Raw genomic sequence first — 24,734 nt, 5'->3', positions numbered from 1 at the left:
TAAATGGCAACTATCAAAATCACTTCACAGACAGGCCAGGTTCCTTCTTAAATGTGGTTAGGCTTTTTGGTTTGGTGGGTTTGTGGTTTTTTTGTTTTGTTTTGTTTTGTTGATTTTTTTTTTGTCTGCTGCTCATATTTGAAGTTTTTCTCAGAAGCCTGCTACTTTAGTTGGTGGAAATATTCTTCTTGTTTAAACCTGTAATTTACTGTAAAGTCACCTGTTTTCATGCTGTCATTACTCTTGAACCTAAATAAACAATTCTTCATCGAGTGACTCTTACAGTTCTGGGATTGCATTCAAAACTAGATGCTGCCTCAGTGACTAAGAGATCTCTTAGGTAGCAAGAATAATCTCAGTGTCACAAGACGAAAGGCATTGGACCCTGGGCAGTGCTTGGAGGAGACAGCAATAACCTACTTTTGCATATGGTTCAGACATATAATGCCAAGTACAGTGCATGGATGGTGAAATTAGATTTTGTGAAGCAGTTAAGAACAGGTGTTTTATCACTGGCATTTGTTACACATACCTGTTCCAGAGTGTTGTCCCTATAGCAGTGTCCTGCATCAGTACTGTGAGCAGGTAACACTGTTATCCATTAGCTGACACCATGTTCCTGTCCAGATGCTTGTGTTCTTTCTCTGTGTGTTGGTTGGTTGGTTTTCACAAGCAGCTTTTGAATGTTTGTGGTCACTTGGAGTGACTGCCCGTATCATGGATGAAATCTTGCATGGCCTTTTAAGCAATAGAGGTGCTCTAACTTGCATGGACTGCTTTTCTGTACTGAGGAGCTGCTGCACTATTTTGTTCCATTGCGTAAAATCTACAGCACTACACTTGTGCTTACTTACTACCTTTGGCTAATTCATCAACAATGTTCTATCTCTGCAGACCTCATCCCTGCATCCCCAGGCTCAACAGGAAGTTGCCAGTAGACTTTAAAAGAACTGTGTAAAAATAAATGTTTATTTATTTTAACACAACATGTTTATTTTAAAATTAATTTCATTTAGCAAATACCAGACAAACTCTTAATTCACAGCTTTGCAAGGTTTCCATGTGATTTGAAATTGGGCTAAAGGTGCATTTACTTGAAATCTTTTTGCACTGTCCTTGTAGGGTAAATACAGTTTTGTACTTCAGAGGTAAAGTCTATACTCTCTACAGATTTCTCTTTAGCATGACATACATGGCAGACATTACCATTACATGTTCATTTTCATTATTGTGACTAGCAGCAAGGTGTCCTACTTGATATCAGGCTGTAATACTGAATGAATGAAAATAACCATTCTACAGGGTCTGCCTTGACAAGTGGAATGAATCTGTCATTAGCTCTAAGCCTCACCAAAAGCTCAAGAAGGAGTTTGATGCAAAAAAAAAACAAATGAGATAAAATTGCTTTTAAGAAAATAAAGACATTCACATTAAGTTCAGCATTCTCAAACTTGAAATAAATAAAGAACAATCCCTTAAATTTTGATTGACTGACTTTGCAATGTGTTGGATGAGAACTTCCCATTCATACTACTCGTAGTTTCAGTACAAATGCATTTGCCAAGAAGTGTGAATATTATATTTTACATCTGTGGCTGTTAAGAGAGCCTAAAATTGAGTAAAAGCTGTATACTTTATGAAGTGGATAAAATCTTGCCTATTCTTTCTTGTCCATGCAAACATATGGATGTATCTCTCCGTATGGGAATAATTTGATTTTCTGCTGGATAAAGGCCTGAAGGCAAAGGCAGTTGCACTTTCTTAACCATCATCCATCACATGAAAAATTACAGTCTCTTCTTTCCCTTTCCTTTCCAAATGGTAATGTATCACACACTGAATGTTGTCATTTTTTGAGTGCTGGAAAGAAAACAGTGTTCCCCTATCTAACAGCTATCATTCAGAGTTATTGAAGTCCCCGTTATGGTCTGGCCTTACCACTCTTATCTGTGTACATGTGAAGGTTGCTCTGTGCATCCAGGAAGAGTTTTGACAGAGAGGATGAAGTAATAGAAGAGGCATGAACCTGATGGGACTCCACAGATGTTATTGGCTGTTATTTCTGGACTGCGCCTGTAGCCACAAAGGGGATTGAACACATATGATTCTGATTTCATATAACACCTCTATACAATATTCTTCTCTTACTTGCTTTGCTTTTTTTAGGTAACTTTCTGCTATGCTCAATCCATTGGAATATTCTCCTTATGGTAACCACGAGAATAGTTCTGCTTTTGAGGGTGTCCCTTGTGTCTTTTGACATCACATGCTTATCTGGGGTCTGTCTGAAAGTTTCCCATTCCTTGTAAATGCTCTTTATTGTGAAATTAATGAACCAAACATTAGCTGCAAATGAGCTTTCACCTGAACTTGTTAGTCCATAAAATCTAAAAGAGCTGCATCTATTTATATAGAAAATCAGCATTAGAAAACATACATAAAAGCAGCAAAAGCTGTATACTAGCATTTCTATATAAGGTCCAAGCACCTCCTATTAGGCATCTTTGCCAAACCTAGAATGTGACATACTCTCATATTGTTAATAAATTATTTTTTCATTTTTCATTTTCTTTCCCCTTAGGATGGATTTCCATCCTTGTTTCAGCTTGTTGCATATACATGTTCCTATGCATTTGCAGATTAAGTTTGACTAATTAACATGCTTTTATCCATTACTGGGAATTTTTCAGACCTACTGGAAAAAAACAGGACTGCCAGTCTTAGTGTCGGCTCTTAGTTTTAATGAAAATCAGCAAGGGTAGTGAATATTACTTTAAGCAATTAAACTGTTGCAGGTAGCATAAAAAATCCAATTTTGTGGCAGTGTTGGCTGGGGGGAAGGAGGTGTGGGTAACTGTTTGATATTTCAAGACAAATCGCTTGGCTGGGCTCATTGGCTTTTCCAATTTAAAAGCTCTTTGAGTGAATAATGAGAAGAAAATTATTCAAGGTGGCCAAAGCTGTCTCAGGACTGGTTCTCTTTCATCTGCCAGTGAATCAATTTAAGCACTTACATATAGAATAAAATAAACTGTTTGGAAATGGCAACTTGGACAAAATATGCTCTATAAAGAACCAAAACCAGTAGTAGCTATATGCAATAACTCCTCCCAGCAGTAGCAGCACAAGGTAAATGCAAATAAGATTACAGTGTTTCTGAAATCTAAATTAATTATTTTCCTGCTTTTGCCTCTCTTATTTTCCTCCTCTTAGCCTGTGCCCCTGGTTTCTTTAAAGTATCTGTGGGAGATGACCCCTGCCATCTGTGCCCTGCCCACAGCCACGCTCCACTGCCAGGTTCCCAGGAATGTGTGTGTCAGAATCGGTACTATCGATCTGCTTCGGACAATTCTGATGCTCCCTGCACTGGTAAGTGTTTGGATGAAGTGTTTGAAAGCAAGAAGGGCAGTTAATGGAGAGAATGTGTCCAAATGATATTGGGGGGGGGGGGGGGGGGGGGCGGGGTTTGCAATTCCCCTCTTCTCAAGACCTTTGAAATTACCCAAAACTTCCCTTTGCTCCTGCACCTGACTACAGAGTGAGGGTGAGAATGAAGGTTTCATTACAGCCTTCAGAGGAAATGTTCTGTAAATAATGTTTCCCGTACCCCTCCCTGTTACTGAGCTCAGCCTCTCTGTCCCTCCCTTTCCCATCTTGCTTTGTGTTTGTCCCCAGGTTTAGCAGTGCAATTCTGCTGCCTCCTTCTACCATTCTGAACTTTTCACTTCTTAGATGCAGTGTCTTGTCCCATTCTCATCCCCGTGCCTTCTTCTCACCCTCTGCATTTTCCTCCTTCTCTTCACTGTCTCTGTGCCATCAAGGGAAATGTTGGATGCACAGAATGGGCAGTTTTTCAGCTGTCAGAGTTTACTTCTGATGCCATTGAGGAATCTGGCTGGCACCAGGAATAATTGCAGGCAAAACTGGTGTCCAGTTCCTGGAACAGATGCAACAGGTTAACTAAAGTCTTAGAAAATTCAGAGATACTAGGTGCCAAAGGAGAGAATTACAGGTCTCAGTAGAGATAAATCTTTATTAAGCTTGTGTAAAGTTTAAAATTTCAAGGGATTGGTGCTTCCCTAAACAATGGCTGTTTCTTTTAAGGAAATTAAAAAGTCACACCCTTGAAACAAAGACTCTTCTTTGGAATTTTGTTAGTCTAAAATGTGCTAATACAGTTGTTCCTTTTGTGTTTTTCTTAGCCTTGCTCAAAGAAACAACTGATGAAGAGTAAGAATGAGATGAAGCAGCAACTTACTCTTCTATTCTTTTCTCTTTGCTTTGCCTCGTGCCTTCCCTCACCTCTCTCCCATTCTTTCACGGGATTTTGATCCTTCATTCTACTTTCTAGGCATCCCCTCTGCTCCTCGTGACCTCAGCTACGAAATCATTGGCTCCAACGTGCTGCTGACCTGGCGCCTCCCCAAGGACCTGGGCGGCCGCAAGGACGTTTTCTTCAACGTGATCTGCAAGGTGTGCCCAGCGGGGTCGGTGGGGCCCTGCGTGCGCTGCGGGGACAGCGTGCAGTTCGAGCCGCGCCAGGTGGGGCTCACCGAGAGCCGCGTGCAGGTCTCCAACCTCCTGGCCCGCGTGCACTACACCTTCGAGATCCAGGCCGTCAACTTGGTCACCGAGCTGAGTTCAGAAGCGCCCCACTTTGCCACCATCAATGTTAGCACCAGCCAGTCCGGTGAGGAGACCCCTGTCTTGAAGTTTCTACTTCTCTCGCTCATTTGATTTGCCTGTGTCGCGTGCCTTTTTTTATCCTGCCCAGCTAGTTCCATAGTTTCACTTTTGCCCTTCTCATTCCTGCCTTATCTAAATGGGCTTTCCATTCTTGCTTCTTGGGAGAAAAACTCAAGTGTAGCAGCTGATGTGATTGTTGGGGAAGGAGCTGCCTGGAGAAGATTCCAATAGGAGATGTAGTGCTGTGGGTCAGATGAAGCACATTGTTTCATTGTGCAGGAGAAGGGACTCTACCAGAGTTTGATGAGGATTTTGTGAGCATCAGTTTGCCAGAGAAGCTATTAATTTTCTCTATCCCGTACTCTTCTCCATTTCATCGTCTTATTTTCCTCTTAATAAGAAACAATTTTTTTTCTCTCTTTACATGGTAGAAATATTAAAATATGTTGTGAGGTTATATTCAAAGATGTCATGATACTTGTAACTAGAAACTAAATCGTGGGGATGACTAAACTAACATACTAATGGGTTGTGTGGGCAGTCAGAGGAGTTCTGTTTCCTGTAAATATCATTTACTGGAGCTGGAGAGAGACACATACATCCAGGCATAGAGTTCTGCTAAATGTCAGCATTAAGAGGCTGGGCATATGTTGTTCTTCACAAGCATGCATAAGCTAATACAGAGAGGAATTATACACAGCCTGTTTAAGAGGATATAATAAGAAGTAATGTGATGGAGAGGAGAAGGAGGGGTAACATTTTGAACTGAGTGACAGAAAATGTCTGCAAACATTTAGAGTTGTGTAAATGTTAAACTGAAACAAATCCTATATGAGATTCCAGAGTGTAGTGTGGAAACCCCTGCAAAACAAGGTTTTGGTAAAGCTCCAGAGATGTGCTGTGAAACCAGATGTGGCATCATGGGCTTGGTTAAATCACATCTTATCGCTTCTGCTTCTATTATATGGAAAGAAAGGGAATATATATATATATATATATATATATATATATATATATATATATATACACCCCCCATCTAATTTTCTGCTGTCAATAGATGCCAGGGGGTTGATCTGTTTGTTCCCTTTGAAATGTTACCTGACAGATATCAAGCAGCAGCAAAGCACCCCAAGGATCCCTGGTCCCCTTAAGAGGCAGGCTGCAAGTGGGTGATCATTTTTTGTTTACTGTAAAATGTGGCTGGGTAATTTGTATGGTAATTCCAGGCAGTTCCTTTGGCTTCTCCTGGAGAAAGGTGGGTGTTCTACTAACATCCTACAGAATTCTCTTTCTTCATGCTTCTCATCTCAACCTTCTTTATCTATATCTGAGATAACTTAATTGAACAGCTGCTTCCTTCTCCTTCCCGGAATCACCCAATCTAGCCTCTGTTTCTGTTTGAATTTTCTGACCACTCCTCTTCCAAGTGTCTCATAATGTGTCTGGGTGTCTTGGGTGCTTTTCTCTAAGATGCCTCTCTTGTGCAGTAAAGCTGTTTCAGGGAAAAACGACTTCCTTAAACATCAGTGTGTACTGAGTGGTTTCTTTTTGTGTTTGGTCGCAGTTTTTTCTTTCCTTGCTTTTCCTTGGGATCGTTAGGAGTGAGCTTGAGATGAGCTGCCCTCGATTTGTACTGACAGCTCATACTAACAAGGCCCTTCTTCCTCCATCACGTGGCCTGTCTTGTCTATACCCCCTCCTTTTGATCCCTTCAGCAGCTTTTCACTTTAGCATTGCTTGTTGATGTTGTGTTATTGTAACAATTATTATTATTTCTGTTATTATTATTATACAAGCAGAGATAGAGCTTTCAGGATTTTATATGCTGCAAGAAAGAGGGTATGGGAAAACATGAAGGGTACAAGAAAAAAAAAGCAAACCAGAGAAAGGTACAGTGTCAGGATAAAGGACCATAGCAAAAATTTTCTCTCCACTGAATTAAAGATGACCCAAAAAAAGATCCTCCAGTCCTGGCAGTTTCTGAAGATTCTGCTTACTCATACATCAGTCTGAGTTCTCCCTCTTCTTCTAAAGTGCTGGTCCAAAAAATACTGCTGCCCCTTTGTTAGAGGTATCTTAGGCAATGTTCTGTGTTCAAACAGTTCTACTTTTTCTTCTTCCCTTGATACCGATTCACTCTTCACCTTTGTCTCCAAAGCACTGTTCCTCTAAGAGTTTGCATATTCCTCACAGTCTTCTGGCCCTTCTTCAGAGCATGATAGTGTCCTTTGGTTATACAATGACATTTTTCTGTGGCAGACTGATTATGATGTTCCTACTCTTCAGTGACCTTGTGCCTGAAATCAGAATTAGAAGGGCTGTCACTGAAAAACCTCCTTTTTTGTAAGACTTAACCTGAAACATGAGACATGTTTGGATAGCAGTAATGAAACCTGTTTGGATAGTAATAGTATGAAATGCAAATATGATATGCTAATCACCGGAAGAACTGTGCAGAGATGAGTCAAGAGAAGGGAATTGCTTTCAGCTCAGGTTTGAAGTGCTGAGGGTGAATATCTAAATAAATGTCAGGAAGTATAGAGAGATGTTGGAAGGCTGTTCCAGATAGCAGGAACCACATGATGCAAAGCAATTGTGTAATTCTAATGAAGTTAGACTTTTTCACAGGTGTGAACCTGACGCACAAAAATGCAAAGAACTTAAACTCCTACCATATTATCACAAAAAATAAAACAGACTAAATTTTTATTCATTATTTTAATATCTTCAAGTGTACTTAGGGTAAACAAAATCTCTTCTCATGTCTAAGGACAGAAGTAAGGTTTTCATTTAAAGGGTTGTGAAAATTTTTTTTCTATGCACAGCTATAACTACCTGTAACTATCACTTTTTCCCTGCAACTTTCACTGAAGCATGTAGTAATGTCTGTTGCCAGAGAAATGCTACTGAACTTATTCGTTCAGGCAGATCTTACATTCCTAGAAAGAAGAGGAAAAAGGAAAGGCAGCAGAGATTTAAATGTTGGCACAAATCAATGCAGACTTTCAAAAGCAAGTGTATTGGGATTTTTAGCTGAGTCCAGATATTCTGAGAGCTAGTAGAGGCATGTGAAGATAAAGGTTATTTGACCAGGTTGCCTTGTACCTGTGAAAATATATGTAGCAGCCTTCTGCATCAGTGGTAATCAGAGCAGTGGGACCTGGCAATACCAAAAATCTGTAGCGTTGCAGAAATGAGTGCTAGACAGTCTGAAGGCTTGTGTAAGAGGCTGAATGGGGACAAGGACACTTTTGGGTAGTGCCAGGAAGTTTAAGAGGACCTGACAGAAGATTTTCACATGAAATAGTGTGAGAAGAGGAAAGGAATTAAATGCCAAGTATGATTATGAGATTGTGAAGGGAAATGATGAATTGAAGGTGTTTGCTTTTCCAAAGAGAGCCGAAAGAGTATAGTAGACTTAGTGGGCAAAAGCAGGGAAAAAGACAAGGCATTTTGTAGTTCAAAACAAGAAAGAAGTAAGAAGAGAGCTAGCTGTCAAAAACTTCATGCTTTTGTGTTTTGCCAGGCTAAAGCCAGCAGGTACAGCAAGTAGAGTGTGTGTTCTTTGTCCTCTGAATGGAATACATTTGTCAATATAGCCATCTTTAATGGATTTTCCCAGCTATGACTGGGAATTAATAACAATTTCTATGGTCACTCCACAAAAAGGAACTATTCCAGCTTCTCTCTTTACTATGCCCAATCTCTGCAGCATGAGCAGAGAATGAATATGCTTATTTTCAGAATTCAGGTTTCACTTACCCTTTAAATGAAGTCAGAAACCTTTTGTGCAAGTATAAATATAAAATACAAAGTAAAACATGGCACCTTGTGTCTTAAAGGCTATTTTCCTTTTTATTAAGCATGAATGGAATGCATATAAAAAATCTAATAATAAGAGAGGGAAGTTAAAATAACTGACTAATTTGCCCTTTTAATGCACTCTTCATCCATAGGGAGCAAAAGTACAAGGTTATGACAGAAGACAGTCCAAGATACTTTTAAAGGATTTTTGAGTATTTAGAGAAAGGGCCAGGACTAAATTGAAATATGTGGAAAAATGTAGAACATTTTTCAAAATAAAGATAAGATAATAAACATATCGAGAAGGGAATTTCCATGCTGCATTTAGACTGGTCTTCCTAGAAGATGATGTTTGGGAAGCTGAAACAAAACTAAGAGCAAAGCTAGGGTCTTCATGTCATCTGCTTGGAATATGAGAAGAATAGGATACCTGAAGGGATAACAAAAGTGAAATAACTATGAAAGAATGTAGAGGCATGTTAATGAACATTAGAGGCCTAGCTGAGGTTGATCAAACTGTATAAATTCAGAAGATTGTGGAGCAAGATTGAAGGGGAAGAAAACACATTACTAGATATAACACACAGGTCTTGGCAGGATTTAGTTTGAATCCCAGCTAAGTGATGACCCATCATGAGCCAGTTGTCTGAACTCCCCTTGTATTCTGTGGCTGTCTAGTCAGTACTGCTAAATGAAGGTCTCCTCAGAACCAGAAAATGGCTAAGATACCTCTGGAGAATGTATTCTCCAACCTGTCTGCTCATCATGGTCACCTCAAGCAAATTGTAAACTGACCACACCCAGAACACCCTTGAATGTTGCCAAGGTTGGAGACTCAACAACCCCTTTGGATGAAGGTGAGGCCGAGCTGCTTGCCTATCCCTGTATCCTCTTTCCTTCCCTTATTGAGGAGTGACATTTTTTTTCCACTAGTCCTCAGGCACCCCTCACAGTCACAAAGATGATTCTAAGATTATCAAGAGTGCCCTCAAAATGACATCAGCCCGAAGGATGCATGCCATCAGGGTCCGTGGAATGGTGTAATTTGCCTGAATATTCAGTCAGCTGATCTGGCATGAGGAAGAAGATCTTCCTGGCTGCAGACTTCCCCAAGGTCTGCATGACCTGGTGTTCCTAAAGGCAATACTTGCTGGTAAAGTTGTGAAAGAAGATGCCCTGTGTCACCAGGACCCCTGCACCACCCAGCAGTTGGCCCACATTTTCCCTCTTCCTTGAACCACCTCTGTACTTAGAGAAACCCTTCTTGCTTTTGACATCCTGTGCCAGATGGGATTCTAAGTAGGCTCTGGCTTTCCTAGCCATGTGTCTACTTGTCTGGGCAATGCATCTGTGTTCCTCTCAGGCTACCTGGCCGTGCTTCCACCCTCCGTGTACTTCCTTTTTGTGTCTAAGTTTAGGTAGGAGCTCCTTGTTCAAACATGCAGGCCTATTGGCATTTTTTACCTGATTTTGTGCTTGTTGGGATAGACTGCTTTTGCACCTAGAGGAGATAATCCTTGGACATGAATTAGCTTTTTTCAGCCACTCTTCCCTCCAGGGCGTTATCCCACGGGAATTCTCCAGAACCACAGAGGGGTCACATTGGCTCTCCCAAAGTATCTTCATGGAATGTAATATGGACTGAATGTCACACGCCAGAAATGCTCGTGGTCTGCCAAGAATGGCACTTGGCTATACTCTGCATAAGTGGGGATTGCCATGTCTTGTTACATGAGTATGCACTTCCTTCACATTCCTTACTTACCTAGTGTGTTGACTGAGATAGATTTTTAGTCTTTCAGGCACGTGTCTGCTGCCAGGAAAAAATTTGGCCTGCAACTGACAATCACAAAATACGGAATCTGGGAGTTGTATTTAACTGGTGTTTGGACTTCTTTGCAGCCTTAACTAGGTTTATGTGGGCAAGAATTTTCCATACATTTGGTATTATTTAAATTGCATACAATGAGAACTGCTTTTTCAGTCTTAATTAAAGATCTGATCTCATAGCATGTTTTTTTGCTCTCAGTAAATAGAATAGAATTAGAATTAGAATTAGAATTAGAATTAGAGTAGAATAGTTGGAAATGAACCTACAGTGATCATCTAGTCCAACTGCCCTGATTGGATTGAATCAGGCACTGTGATTTCAGCTGCCATTAGACAGGGATGTAACATGTCTATGTCTATAAACCTCATGTAAAAAGAAAATAATAAAACTGGCAAGTCAATATAGACCTGGACACATTGGTGTATACAAAAGAAAGCTTTGAAAGCAAAGTTCTGTTATAAACATTTTTAAAAGTTGGCATGTAGACAAGGGAAAACACTCATGTAGCACTAATGTGGCAGCAGAGGTATGGAACTTTGAATGTCTATATACATAAAATCTTGAACTTTATATTTCCTAATATATTAACACTGAGAAAATAACTTTATAATACACCTCTGACAGGAAATATGTGCTTACTCCGCCAACAATTACGTTTGCCTTGCACATCAACTTAGTATTAATATTCATATCATGTTAGTATGAAATTTTCAAAAGAGAAATCTTGATATCTATTTTAATTCAAGTGATGGAAGAGTTCCCTGGCCAGTGTTTCATAATTTTTTAGGTTTTTAAGAGAGAGGCAAACATGTATCAAAATCTAAACTATGTCTCAGAGAGGCAGATTAAAGACAATCTGCCTTGCAGTGATTCATAGCTGGTTTTATTTCCGAGAGTTTTTAATGGCTTCTCCTCTAAGTAGTATCTGCTTATTAGGTGCAAATCACTGAAATTACTATTTTTAATACAACAGACTGCGGTATCCTGGTTACCCCCTCCCTGCCACCATCTGATTACCCTAAATAATGGACATATCTGGATAATAAGAACATTCTAGAATGCTGTGGCACATGGTCAAGAGATACGCCTAAGGGATGTTTTTATTATTTCTTTGCTGATTAATTCTTCCAGGTAGGGGAAAAAATGGAGATTGGGAAGAAATGAGAAGCAAGAGAAGAATAACTGTCAGAAGTGGGAAGGAGAGGAATTGAGGAGAGATTTAACTCTGATCATTCTGTAAAATCTTAGAAGGAAGTGAACTGTTCCCTGGCAATGTAGCTTTGCATTTAGGTTTGCACTTCTCCTGTGTGTTTGCTTTGTGTCTCCGTGGAAGAGAGTTAAACTTTTTGGAACATTAAATGTAGCAGAATCTGTCTTGGTCAAATGTTAGCTGACCAGTTACCTCCCGACATTTTAATACAGTGTTATTCATTTGCATCTTAAATGCTATGTATGGTCTTGGTTAATTATTGCTCTCTTCCATTCTTGTCACAACATTCTCATTGACAGGTGAAGTAGTGGTGTAATCTTGTTTGAAGGGCAAGCAAAGGTAAAAAATAAAAGGAGTAACAAGGAGAGAAAGCAGTTTATGGCTTAGACTCTTATTTTGTTTCATTTACATTTTTAAATTAGTTCCCACTTGCCTGAGCTGTTTGAAGCCCATCTGAAATATGTTTTACAGAATAATTTTATCTTGCTATTAAAAACAATCCTTTTATCTTTTTCACGATTAATGAGGGAAGAAAATTCTATTCTGCAGGTTTTGATCATTTGCCAAATGTCTCTGCTTCATTCTTCACATCAAGGAAATTTATGTCTATTTTCTAAAACCAGTGGGGTTTGGTGGCAGCTTTTCATTGGCATGCTTTTTCTGGAAAATTTAAATGTTGCTGAAAATGTTGCATCCATTAGGAAAATGAGGATACCCTAGCTGCTTACCTGTAGGTTTCTTGGCAACATGACATTTTCTTTGCAGAGAGAAAGCAAAACTTGAGAAGAGCCTTGTGGAAACACAGCTGGCAGTCTGAAAGATCCTCTTAAAATTGTCCTGAGATTTTTGTTTGGAGATCTCGTCCCAAGATGAAGTTCATACACCCTTAGCTTTTTTCATGAACCTGGAGAGTGTGCATGTGTATGCAGCTGGGTTCATGAATGGCTTTGGTAAAAGTGGATTTCCATTCTCTGGAATGTTTCATATACAAGGTCTCCATTACTCTGATAGTCTATATTTGATTTTTTTCCCCCAGGAAAAGAATTACAGTCTGGGGGAGTAGCAGAAGAGAAGCAAGGTGCTCTGCTTTTGTTCTCACCACCATCATATTCTTTGGTGATCTTAAAACAAGGCAGTGGCATAGAGCACCTTCTCATTTTGCATGCAAAAATTACACATTTGAAGATCAGAATTATATTCCAGCTATAATATAGATAATTTCTTAACTCCTGTGCATAATCAGTTGGATGTGGATTTCTTTGTTTTCTTTCAGTCTCAGTTGTCAATGACTGTATCTTCCAGTGGAGTAGTATTGTGCCTGGATTTCTTCTGGTTATTTTACAAAGTACTTCATAATGCAAATTAAGGAAAGTTAAAGGAAGAGCTGGCCTAACTTACTAACTCATCCTAAGGAATTTTCAATTACAGTTAATTTTTAAGCTTATCCCTTTGCAATCTCTCCCTTTTGTCTTTTATTTCAGTTCCCTCTGCTGTGCCTATGATGCATCAGGTGAGTCGTACTACCAACAGCATCACACTGTCGTGGCCTCAGCCAGACCAGCCCAATGGGATCATCCTGGATTACCAGCTACGCTACTTTGACAAGGTGAGCAAAAAGTCATACTGAGCACTTGATGTCTGGGTGATGCACCCCTACCTCCAAATGAACAAGGTGGAAAAGAAATGCTTCAGTTACGAGGAAGGAACAAACTTTACCAATACCAGAAGATTGTGATATACATGTCATCTGACATCAGTCCATCTGCATTTCCCAACTTGGAAACATCGAGGGACAAGACAAATTTTTAGAAAAGAGAAGACACTTGTTTAAGCTTAAAAGCTGCAGCTAAATATAAGTTTAGTAACAGCTGACACAGGTAACAGTGGATGGAGCTGAAGTTTCTAAATATGTAAATATGGTATTGGATTCACTGCAGGTCTGTCATTCATTTATAAGGAGAAGTCTCATGTCCCCATTTATGCCTGGACAGACATCTCTAAGAAATTTTATGAGAAGAAATGCCCTCTTCCATTTGATAAGTGGCAAATACCTCTTTGTATGCTGAAATTACAAGGTGGCAAATACAAGTTTGTCCTCCACTCACATGTCTTGTGACTCCTAATCCATCTGACTTGAGGGGAAGAGATGTGTGGGGCTGTTCAAATTCCCATTCCATATTACTGGTCTATCACATAAATACTTTTGCAGGATTTTGCAGGGCTACTTTACTGGTTTTTAGTGGTAAAAATAACTGCTATTTGTGATAATGTGTGTAGCAGCTTCCTGGATACAGCTTTACATGTGTTCTTGCTCTGAATTCTCCTAGGAGAATACACAAGTTTGGAGTTTTTTAGAAAGCGAACCACAGGAGAAAGTTTTGTCTTTCATTTTTGTTTAGATTGAGAGTCTTTAGCAGAGCTTTGCGGGAAGCCCAGTCCTGGGGGAATGAAAAGCAGCAGTGAAGAATGAGTAGTGTGAGAGGAAGTAAGGTCTGGAATAGCAGCTGTTGTTGGGAGGCTCTGTAAAGGTTCAAAGAACACTGGGTTGACATGGAAACTGTCATGTCGTGATGAGGAGAGTGAGCAGTGTAGGCAGAAGTTTCACATTCCTTTTTGGTCATTGACATTCACAGGCAGAAGATGAGGATAATTCATTGACCTTAACTAGTGAGACTAACATGGCCACGATACCAAGTCTGAGCCCAGGCAAGATCTATGCCTTCCAAGTGCGTGCTAGGACAGCAGTCGGCTACGGCCCTTACAGTGGGAAGATGTATTTCCAGACTTTAACTGGAGGTAAGTGCTGCCATTTTGTGCCAAGGTCTGCACATGATGACCTTCCACTTGCCTGTGTCCCTGACTGTATTGGCTTATCCTCTGGAAGACTGCACTCAATTTGTATTTCTGTTTATAATAATTTTTATATGCAGATTTGGTCACTCAGAAAAGCTTCATGGTGTTAGAGGGTATTGTTTATACTACTGCCAGACTCCCCAGCCCTGCTCCCTGTTGCCTCTGTGCCTCTGACCAGCAAGTGCAGTGTGCCAGTAAAAATCTCTTCAGGGGGATGTGGCCATACACTGCACTATATACTGCTGTAGTTTGTTCCCCAGCTGTCATGGGACAGCTTACAGCTGAAAGCTTTGTGAATGTATAAAATACAGGTGGGACACAGGACACAAAGGTAGATGGGACACAGGCATATGTGCTTTCCAGCAGGATCACCATCCTTTTGGTATGGATCAAAGGTACTCGAGTATGTCACTGGCAAGCTACATTAATAGGGGACAGTGGGATTACAGCCCAGGTGTAGAGCTAGTCTGTGCTTAAGTGGCTTGTCAGCCATCAGTGGACCAGGGGAGGAGAAAGTGGATTCAGAGGGAGCACTGGCGTTTCAGAAGTAGGAAAGAAGGCGCTGGAGAAGCACAGTGACTGGGGAGCAAAGGGCTGTTAGGGCTGGAATTATGGATGAGATCTTGGTGAGCAGAAGGGAAACTGCACAGTTCCTGCCCTCTGCATCCATGTGTGTGTATGTGTGTCTTCCTTGCCAGGGGAGCGCTCGGAGATGGTGCAGGACCGACTGCCGCTGATCGTGGGCTCAGCGCTCGGGGGTCTGGCCTTCTTGGTAATTGCTGCCATTGCCATCCTTGCCATCATCTTCAAGAGGTGAATTCCTTGACCTGCTCATGTGCACTTCAGTGGAACTTCCTTACCCCCGCAACATAACCCCGTCCCAAGGGAAACAGCCTGATCTGCATTTATCCAGATGTCCTTGAGATGCCATTCTCTAATTAAGGAAAGATCCTGCCCCATTACTCCTATCTGGGGAGCCTCTCCTTTGGTAAACCACTCATGTACTTAGCTGATATTTGGCTAGTTAGCAATATGGACACGAGGAAAGTATTTCTAAGTTGGTACTCAAAAGGTATTTAAATGCATTGCTGTGAAGGAGGGACTGTAAATTGAATTTTAGGCAAGCAAGTGGAGAATGAAACAATGTAGTGGAGAAGTCTGGTGGAATAAGTATGCATATCCAGTTATTTAGAAAGTGATAAATACCCTTTCACCAAGGACCAAGAGACAAGGGCTCATTTGCTGAAGAATAAAATCTATACAACCCCAATGGTTCCGTGGAACACTAGCTCATAAAATACAGGTTAAAGAAAGCAAATACCACTTTCCATTTTGGAAAGAATAAAGGGCATATAAAAGATTGTAGAGATAATCTCTTAGAGAAAAAGAAAGGAGAGAAATTTTAAAGAGAAAAAAGTAAGGGTTGCTATTTTTTAGAGGTACAAAAGTAAACAATGGGGGTTTTGTTATTTGAAGAAAAGAAACAGTCATTACCCACTCCTTGAATTTACTGAGGTTTGAACTTAATCCCCTAGAATGTCAGTAATGGGTTTCTGTGTCTTTGCTCTACTGTGCCTCTGCACAAGAGGGACTTTTTAGCTTTTTCTGCTGACCTAAAAAAAAATGTATAAACTACTTAACTTTAAAAAGTGGCATCTAGTTTTAATGACTTTTTTTTTTGTACTCTTCCCTTTTCTACATTTGTTTTCTCCTCTTGTATATATTATCTTTTAATATTTTTCTTTTTGGAAAGAAAAGAATTATCAAATATTGTTATATTTGAAATGTTGCCTCCTTTTGTTGCTTTGAACTGTTAAAAATACGATTTCTTGTTACAGCTGGAAATGTGATATTCTGTGCACAACTCAATAAAGCATATATTTTTCTAAAAAAAAAAAAACAAACCCAGAATAAGTTAATATTACCAAAACTGTGTTGGGGAAAGACATTAACAACATCTGTAAATATACATATGAGGAAATATTATAAAAAAAAAATTAATTTGTACTTAAAGTATTATGTACAGTTAATAGACAGTTTTTCAGAAAAAGTCAAGACACCAAATTTCTATTTTAAATTTGTCCTTGATAAGAAAAGTAAGTTTGAAGATGCAGAAAATGAGGAACACCAGATGAAATTAGTAGTTCCATAAAAAGTTGAACATACGTAAAATTAAATGCTCTGACTTTAACTTGTTTTTATAAATTGTTGGTACACATTTTTCAGGCAATATGCACTGTGAAGCATCTCTTTCAGCTAATTGTTTTGTTGGATTTTTATATGGAAAACAATGAATTTGTTAGATAACTTATTAAAAACCTGACTTTCAGGTTTAACAGCAAAGTTAGAGCTCTTAGGTATAGGCCCCCAACAAAGCCGATTTCTTTGCACAAGAGAAAAAATTTTGAAGTTAAAACTGTCTTGGTTTTGAAAGCAGAATTTAAAGAGATATATCTGACAAGTAAGAATAATACAGTTAGCTGTTAGAATGTCAGAATTACTTATGTTCATAAAGAAAAGTAACATAATGTTTCATGATACTTTTCCTTCAAATGCTAATTGAATCAGCAGCTAAAAGGTCTCATGCTGAAACAGCAAAACATGAGTTGACACAAATCCATGCAGACAGCAGGGATACTGCAGGATACTGTAGGGTTTGATTTACAATCTGGTCTAATTAATAGGGTGATTGGAAACTAGCATGAAACATACTTTTTTTTTTTTTTTTGTTTTTTGTTTTTTTTTTGTTAAATGAACACTGCTTGGAACAAAGGAAGTAGCTTGAAAATGGCAAATAGATTTAGTGCAAACAAAGAATAGAATGAAACTTGTAAAATAATTGTGTGGGAAATAAATGGTGAATCATACACATTCAGAAGGAGAATGAAATCTGAGAAATGCAATGCTGAGAAGGACCTATGCTTACTGGAAATTAGATGCATATATGCAATAAACCTTACAATATTAAAAATCTGTTTTGATCTGCACATGCAAAAGTCACATCAAGGAACAGATTTCCATCTGTTTGTCTCTGTGTGGTTTGGTTTGAGTACCATACTTATTAGAATGGCCAAAATAAATGCTGTTAAACAAAGCCAGGAGGAAAAATAACTGGGGGAGATCTATACATATTAAGCATTAGAGTAAATGGCTCTTAGAATGTTTTTGAAGAACTTAAAAGACATCACAGAAGAAAACATACATTATAATTGAGAATAATAATTTGTTGTAATTAAATTAAATTAAAATGCAAATTTAGCCTGAATAGCAATAAAACTTCCAAGGCAGTAATGTTAAACTGTAATATTCTTTTTCAGGATAGTGTTGAAAGCCCTATCATTTGTCTTTTCTAAAGTGGGGGTGCCAACAGCAGTATAAAAACCACCACATAGAAAACAAGCATGCACTGGTTACCAGGAGATGGGCAGGATCTTAACATCCATCTTCTACCCCTAATTTCAAGGATTCTCTGAGCCTTGCACTGAGAAGCCTACCCCAGGATCTGATGAGAGACTCTTGTGTGTGTTTTGACTTTCCTTTCCTTTGTGTCCTGCAGTAAAAGGCGAGAGACTCCATACACAGACCGCCTGCAGCAGTATATCGGTGCACGAGGTAAGTGTGTTTGAGCAACAGATGGCCAGGACCTGTCTCTTTTCAGGACTCATTAACACCTGTGTGTCTCAGGGTTTGATTCTGGTGATGTTTGGGCTGTTTCCCTCACTGCAGGACTCGGAGTGAAGTATTACATTGATCCTTCAACCTATGAAGATCCCAATGAAGCCATTCGAGAATTTGCCAAGGAGATTGATGTGTCCCTCATCAAGATTGAGGAGGTCATTGGATCAGGTAGTGTGAGAATCTGCAGATTATTTAAAGTGCCTTCTTGTTCACATTGAGACCTGGCACACTACTAGCCTGAAGTGGACCAATGGATCCATCCAGTGTCCCAGGATATCTAAACCTTCATTTTTACCAAAATTCATTTTAACCTACTAGATGCTGGCTCTAAACTAAGTTTACAGCACCCTTTAGATGCTGGCTCTAAACTAAGTTTAAAACACCCTTTGAAGACTCAGAACTCCTCATTTGAACCCCAAAGATGTCTCCAGCCTAGACCAAAGACTTTACCTTAATCTGAACAGTCCCATAACCCTATTTACATGCATCGCCCAAAGTCGTCCACGGTAGAGTGCTTTAGTACATCTGTTTAAAATCCATTACTCTGTTTCCTTACTTGAGGTGTATTTCTTCCCTCCCTGACAGGAGAGTTTGGAGAGGTGTGCTTTGGGCGCCTAAAACACCCAGGGAAGCGTGAATACATGGTAGCTATTAAGACCTTGAAGTCAGGTTACACAGAGGAACAGCGGCGGGAGTTCCTGAGCGAGGCCAGCATCATGGGACAATTTGAGCATCCCAACGTCATCCATCTGGAGGGGGTGGTCACCAAGAGCCGACCAGTCATGATTGTCACAGAGTTCATGGAGAATGGATCGCTGGATTCCTTCCTCAGGGTACCACAGAGTCTCCCACAGCCATTAACCTCTTCATCTCCCTGTGTGCCAGTCTCAGACCTGATAATTTTGCCTGTCCTTCTTCTTCAGTCTTGTTTCCCTAAGTCCTCAGTTGCCCTCTTCAGGTGCAATAGAAGTTATAGTAGTTAGCCACAGTAAGTGGTTTCAGGACAACATGGTGAAAACACTCCAAGGGCTCAACAACCATGTAAAATTTCAGTATTTTAGATTTCTTCAACTCCCAATAATAATGTAAACAGTACCAAATCTTTGTATACACCCTTTCAGTTACTTATGTGCATGTTCCAAATTTTTCCTTTCTAATAATATTTTTAGACTTTATTTCACAGAATATATTCTAATTTCAACATTGTAATGAAACTTGCAATTATTTTTGGATTTTGAGTTTTCTAGTAATGGAAAACAAATATGGACAATCTAGGTAGTATAGGTGCTTCACTTCTCCTTTTTTACTGATTCATGTGCTTCAATTTGAAGAGTACATGAGCTTATTGAGTAGAACTGCATAGAAGCCATTGTGAAGATCTTAGTAAAAGCAGATTTGTGTGCTCACATTAATTTAGCCGTCTTCGTAGTTAGTGAGGCTACATGTAGGATGCTAAAGGGGGATGTGGCCACAAGAGGAGGTTTACCTTTAGGAAAAGATCACCAATGTGTGGTTTTATTTGAGGTTCATTGATTTAAGCCCACCGTCCTTTGTTATTTGTTGTCCTTGAACCTTCAGATTTCGGCTGAAATTAGGATGTGTGTTCTCTAACTTCATAAATCCACATTGTTACCCTGCTCTTTGTTAGTCTCCTGTTGGCTTCATGTTCTGTGGCCATGAGAGCCTGTGTTTGCCTCATCCCTTGCAGCAGAAGGAAGGGCAGTTCAGTGTGCTGCAGCTGGTGGGAATGCTGCGGGGGATTGCCGCCGGCATGCGCTACCTGTCAGACATGAACTATGTGCATCGTGACCTGGCAGCACGAAACATCTTGGTCAATAGTAACCTGGTGTGCAAGGTGTCAGACTTTGGGTTGTCCCGCTTTCTGGAGGATGATGCTTCCAATCCCACCTACACTGGGGGTCTGGTGAGTCACTGCTGTGGTGGGAGTTACTGTAGTGCTGACAGATAGAATTTTTTCCTGGGTTCCTCCTTGGTTTCATGTATCTTCTCTAGTCTGTCTTAAGACCATAGAGAAGCATGGAGTAGAGACTTCTGTCTTGTGGGCTATTTGTTCCAAAGCAGCAAAAATTAAAAATAACTGAGTATCTGAGCCACTCTGCCATGTGAAGTCTCAGTGCTGTTCTTTGTGGCATGATGGTGAATAGGTCAAACCACACAGCCTGATATAACTATTATCTTCCCCCTTTCATTACCTTTTTGTAGGAAGGATAAAGGACTTAAGGAGAGATTGCAATCCTGTACTACCACTCTTTGAAGAAAAGAGTTCGGTTTTTTCAAAACATAAATGGCCTAAGTGAATTTATCGGCTTACAACCAACCATCAAATGAGCTTATTGCCTATGAAGTTGTGACACCTGCAAAAAGGGTGGGAGTAAAAAAGAAGGGGATGAAACATCCAGTCACTGAAAAGTGGAACAATTATTAGATCTGTGCATTTTGAAGAACCAGCACCTGAATGGTATTTCATCTTACAGGTCATACCTGTAGTTAGAGAGGTCAAGATGGAAAGGGAAATGAGTTAACACTAGCTACTCATTGGATCTGTCCCTAAGTGCTGGAGTTTGGCATTATTTAAATGGCTTTAGATTTCCAAATGATTGCCACTTTCAAATGCTGCAAAGTAAAGCTGCAGAAGTATAAAATCATGGGATTTGTAGCATCAAAGAGGCATGATTCTCTTCTTTTCATTTATACTTGTCAGTAAAACAAGGTGGAAACCTTGAACATAGTATGAATTTAAACCAGCAATGTTTCCAAGACAGAATCAATGGGACTGTCGCTCCGTGCTCCAGGCTGTGTTGCTAACATCTGATTGTTTCAGTGATTTTGTTTTCACAAGCAGTTCTTGTCTCACTGCATTCTGGTTGCTTTCTGTCTGCTTGCCAGGGCTGCAAGATCCCCATCCGCTGGACTGCCCCTGAAGCCATCCAGTACCGCAAGTTCACCTCCTCCAGTGATGTCTGGAGCTATGGCATTGTCATGTGGGAGGTGATGTCCTACGGTGAGAGGCCTTACTGGGACATGTCCAATCAGGATGTAAGTTTTGGAAGTGGTGAGGATGTACATCTGCCTCTCTGTGCTGTCTCAATTCAATCAGAAGAAAGCCACATACACCAAGTTATTGAATCTCTCTTATTTTCCCAGTTGTGATAAAGCTTTGTTCTTCTTTTCTTGCAGGTAATTAATGCCATTGACCAGGACTATCGCCTGCCACCACCCCCAGATTGCCCAACTGTTCTGCACCTGCTGATGCTTGACTGCTGGCAGAAGGAGAGGGTCCAGAGACCCAAATTTGAGCAAATAGTCAGTGCCCTGGATAAAATGATTCGCAAGCCATCAGCCCTCAAAGCCATTGGCACTGGGACCAGCAGGTGAGATGGGGATTTAATGTAAAGTAACAGGACTTGTCTCTCAGTAGGCATCATGAGGAAAGGGAAGCCAGAAATCAGGCTATATAGTTTTTTTCCTAACCCTGTCATTTGAGACTGGGAACAAACAGGAAATGGAAAAAAAGAGAGGAAGCAGGTTGGAAGAGCTGTATATCCTGATTCAGTTAATGGGGAGCTCTAAGTGCTGAATGTGACAGGAGATAAATCTTGATGAGTTACACTGAGGATGAATGACTGAGGGATCATAGAGAATAAAGGGAGGGACACATCTATGTGCAGCAGCATGAGGTATTCTGTGATCTCACCATATTGTGTGACCACAAGAGATGATGAAAAAAAGAAGGCCTTAGCTTATAGAGGGAAGGAAGTCTCTACGTAAGAATAATTAGAACTGCAGCTTACATCCCATATTTTCCCAACTGCATTTTGCAGTCTGATGGAACAAGAGGCAGGAGGTCAGCAAAGAAGAAGTCTCTGGAGGGATAAACGGTGCCAAGGTTAGTTGGCTGCTGTGCTGATGACAAAATTACATCCTGCTGTCCTGGAGGGGTTTTCCCTGTGGTTATAAATCTTGTCTCAGTGGAATGTATTCCACATATGGGGGAGGGGAAAAGTATCTAGTGAGGCCCAGTTTACTAAAAGCAGCACATAAAAAGTGTTAAAGCTCTGGGACAGGTTCAGATGTTGAGGAAAAGAGCAAATACCATATGTAAACAGTCATCTCTTTAGCCTTTTAGTGCAGATCTGTTATCTGTGGGTGTTGGAGCTGAAACAACACCCCATTGTCTCATAGGTCACTATCTGACCAAAAGAGAACATTTAGGAGAGGAAGACCTAGTCACAAAGGTAAAAAAGGTGTATAAGGTCTCTTCCAGAAACCTCCTCACTGCAGTTCATTGCCCAGCTAATAGGTCTAGGCCAAGAAAGTGTGGAAGGATCTTGGGCAACAAGAAGAGAATGCGCCTGAGAGAGTATGGGCAGTGGGAAGGGAGAATCAATTCCTTGCATTGGTTGATTGTTTTCAGGCAGAAAAAGGGACACTGGAATTCTAGAAACAGCACATCAAGGTGGGACTTCAGGAGCCAGGGCACGAAGAACAAATGTCATTGTTCTTCATTCTGTCCTTTTCGGAGGCTGCATTCTCTCCCCCTCATAGTTCTTATTTTACTAGTGTGCTCAGCTGCTGCTGATAACTTGGGTTTTAGAGCCTGCCTCTTTTGCAGACCATCTCAGCCTCTCCTGAGCAACTGTCCTCCAGATTTCCCTTCCCTTAGTAATGCCCACGAGTGGTTGGATGCTATCAAGATGGGCCGCTACAAGGAGAATTTTGACCAGGCCGGTCTGGCTACATTTGATGTGATATCACGCATGACTCTTGAGTAAGTAACAGAGCAGAGAGCAACAGCTGCCAGACACTGAGTTTTCCTTGCAGAAAGTGAAAGCAGTCTGAGAAATTTGCTATATGGAAAATACATAAACATGAAAAAGACAAAATAGCTATTGTTCCTTGCATATTACTAGGGGCTCTGGACAGCATCCCTGTTGTGATGCACTTGTAATCTGTATCTATAAGCACTAATTCTGATCCAGGGTGCATCAGAAAATGTATTGTCAGTGTTGCAGAGAGCCTGTTATATCAGACTGTTCGTGACAGCTAGCACAGATAATAACAAGCACTTCTAAGCAGATGTGTGGAACCAGGCACACCATATACTGGGTTGAAGTACTACATAAAAGACAGGATCCAGGAAAAAAAAAACATTCTTGGAATCATAGAATGGTTTGTGTTGGAAGGGACTTTTAAAGATCATCCAGTCCAACACCCCTGCCTTAAGCAGGAACACCTTTCACTAGATGATGTTGCTCACAGCTCTGACCTTGAATGCTTACAGGGATGGGACATCCACAACTTCTCCTGGCAACCTGTTTCTGTGTCCTACTACCCTTCTTTATTTCCAGTCTAAACCTACCCTCTTTCTGTTTTAAACCATTGCCCCTTGTCCTGTTATCACAGAGCCTGGTAAAAAGTCATTCTCCATCTTTCTTGTAAGCTCCCTTTATATATTGAGAAAGTTCTTTCTGGAGCCTTCTCTTCTGGCTGAAAAACTTCCAACTCTCTTTTTTTCTGTAGGAGCCCTCTGATCCTTTTCATGGCCCAGTTGCAATGCTTCTTTTTGTACCTACTAAGTTCTGCCAACACCCCCTCCACCCATGCACATTTGTCAAGCAAAAGCAGAAGCTTCGTCAGCTGTTTCTCAGGCACAGATAGGCACACACACACACATATCCATACACATTTATTTGCATCTACAGCAAAATAGACTGAGACTGTTCAGGGCAAGCAGTTAATTTCAACTCTGTTGTTGTGTCCTCTGTTGTTTTGCAGAGATATCCAGCGTATTGGAATCACCCTCGTTGGTCACCAGAAGAAGATTCTAAACAGCATCCAGCTCATGCGAGTCCATTTGAATCAACTTGAACCAGTTGAAGTGTGATGTTTACATCATCCTCATTCCACTAGTCTCAAACTCTGGAAAGGTTCTGGGGGAATTCAGAGGGATTTTCAATGTAAGAAAAAGATGTCAGTATGCTACTTGAAGACTTAACGCACCCAGAGAGTGCACACTACGTGTCCTGTTCCATGAACAAAAACCAAGCCTTGCTGGGATTGAAAGCAGAACTAAATGACTGGTGACAGTTACATGTGGCTGATCTCATACATTGGGAATGGGTTTGGGGAGGGAAGGTTATAATAACACGGGGTGGAGATGGAATAATGGCTTGGACAGATCGCAAGCACCTGTTGCCTATTGTCTGCCAACAAAAGGTATCTGACAGCTTCACAAAGTCATCAGCAGGCTTTATTTATGGCTGAGAGTCCAGCAAAGCTGCAAAGACATAATAAAGGTAACAAAAAATTAGCTTTTTTTTTTTTCAGAAGAATGCCATTGTGGTGTGAAAGATTATTCCTCAGATGGAGATGAGCATCAGGCTATCACTTGGTGTGCCAGCTCAGTTCGGAACTGAAGTTCCAGCTAGTGCACAGCATGTGGTAAGCAAAAACAGATGTCACCTGGTACACAGGTTCAGAGTAAAGAATCGAAAGTCAATGCTATTTCGTGTGCAGTTCTTGGGTCTGCTCCATAATGGGAATTGCTAATCTTTTGTGCTGATGTGAGGAACAGTCCATCTCTATTTATGGGACTGCAACAGAATAAACAACGGATTCCTAGAATCCCTCCTGCAGGACCTGAAAGTGAAG

The 24,734-nt window shown here is 40.5% G+C and overlaps 1 protein-coding gene across 1 annotated transcript in view; it reads left to right on the top strand.

The window, feature by feature from the left end:
* Positions 1–24,395, top strand: part of EPHB6 (EPH receptor B6) — a 65,681-nt gene extending 41,286 nt beyond the window's left edge. The window contains exons 5-17 of the mRNA XM_021548905.3: positions 3,214–3,369; positions 4,352–4,690; positions 13,013–13,137; positions 14,165–14,327; positions 15,083–15,197; positions 17,941–17,996; positions 18,111–18,230; positions 18,648–18,895; positions 19,771–19,986; positions 20,970–21,119; positions 21,261–21,454; positions 22,696–22,851; positions 23,859–24,395. Coding sequence (XP_021404580.1) covers positions 3,214–3,369; positions 4,352–4,690; positions 13,013–13,137; positions 14,165–14,327; positions 15,083–15,197; positions 17,941–17,996; positions 18,111–18,230; positions 18,648–18,895; positions 19,771–19,986; positions 20,970–21,119; positions 21,261–21,454; positions 22,696–22,851; positions 23,859–23,967 — 2,147 coding nt within the window. The 3' untranslated portion in view covers positions 23,968–24,395. The remainder of the gene's footprint in view (positions 1–3,213; positions 3,370–4,351; positions 4,691–13,012; positions 13,138–14,164; positions 14,328–15,082; positions 15,198–17,940; positions 17,997–18,110; positions 18,231–18,647; positions 18,896–19,770; positions 19,987–20,969; positions 21,120–21,260; positions 21,455–22,695; positions 22,852–23,858) is intronic.
* Positions 24,396–24,734: the final 339 nt, after the last annotated feature.

The sequence above is a fragment of the Lonchura striata genome, chromosome 2, assembly GCF_046129695.1.
Source record: "Lonchura striata isolate bLonStr1 chromosome 2, bLonStr1.mat, whole genome shotgun sequence".
Taxonomy (NCBI): Eukaryota; Metazoa; Chordata; class Aves; order Passeriformes; family Estrildidae; genus Lonchura; species Lonchura striata.
Note: the sequence above shows the minus strand (reverse complement) of the source record. Positions and strands in the feature narration are given on the sequence as shown.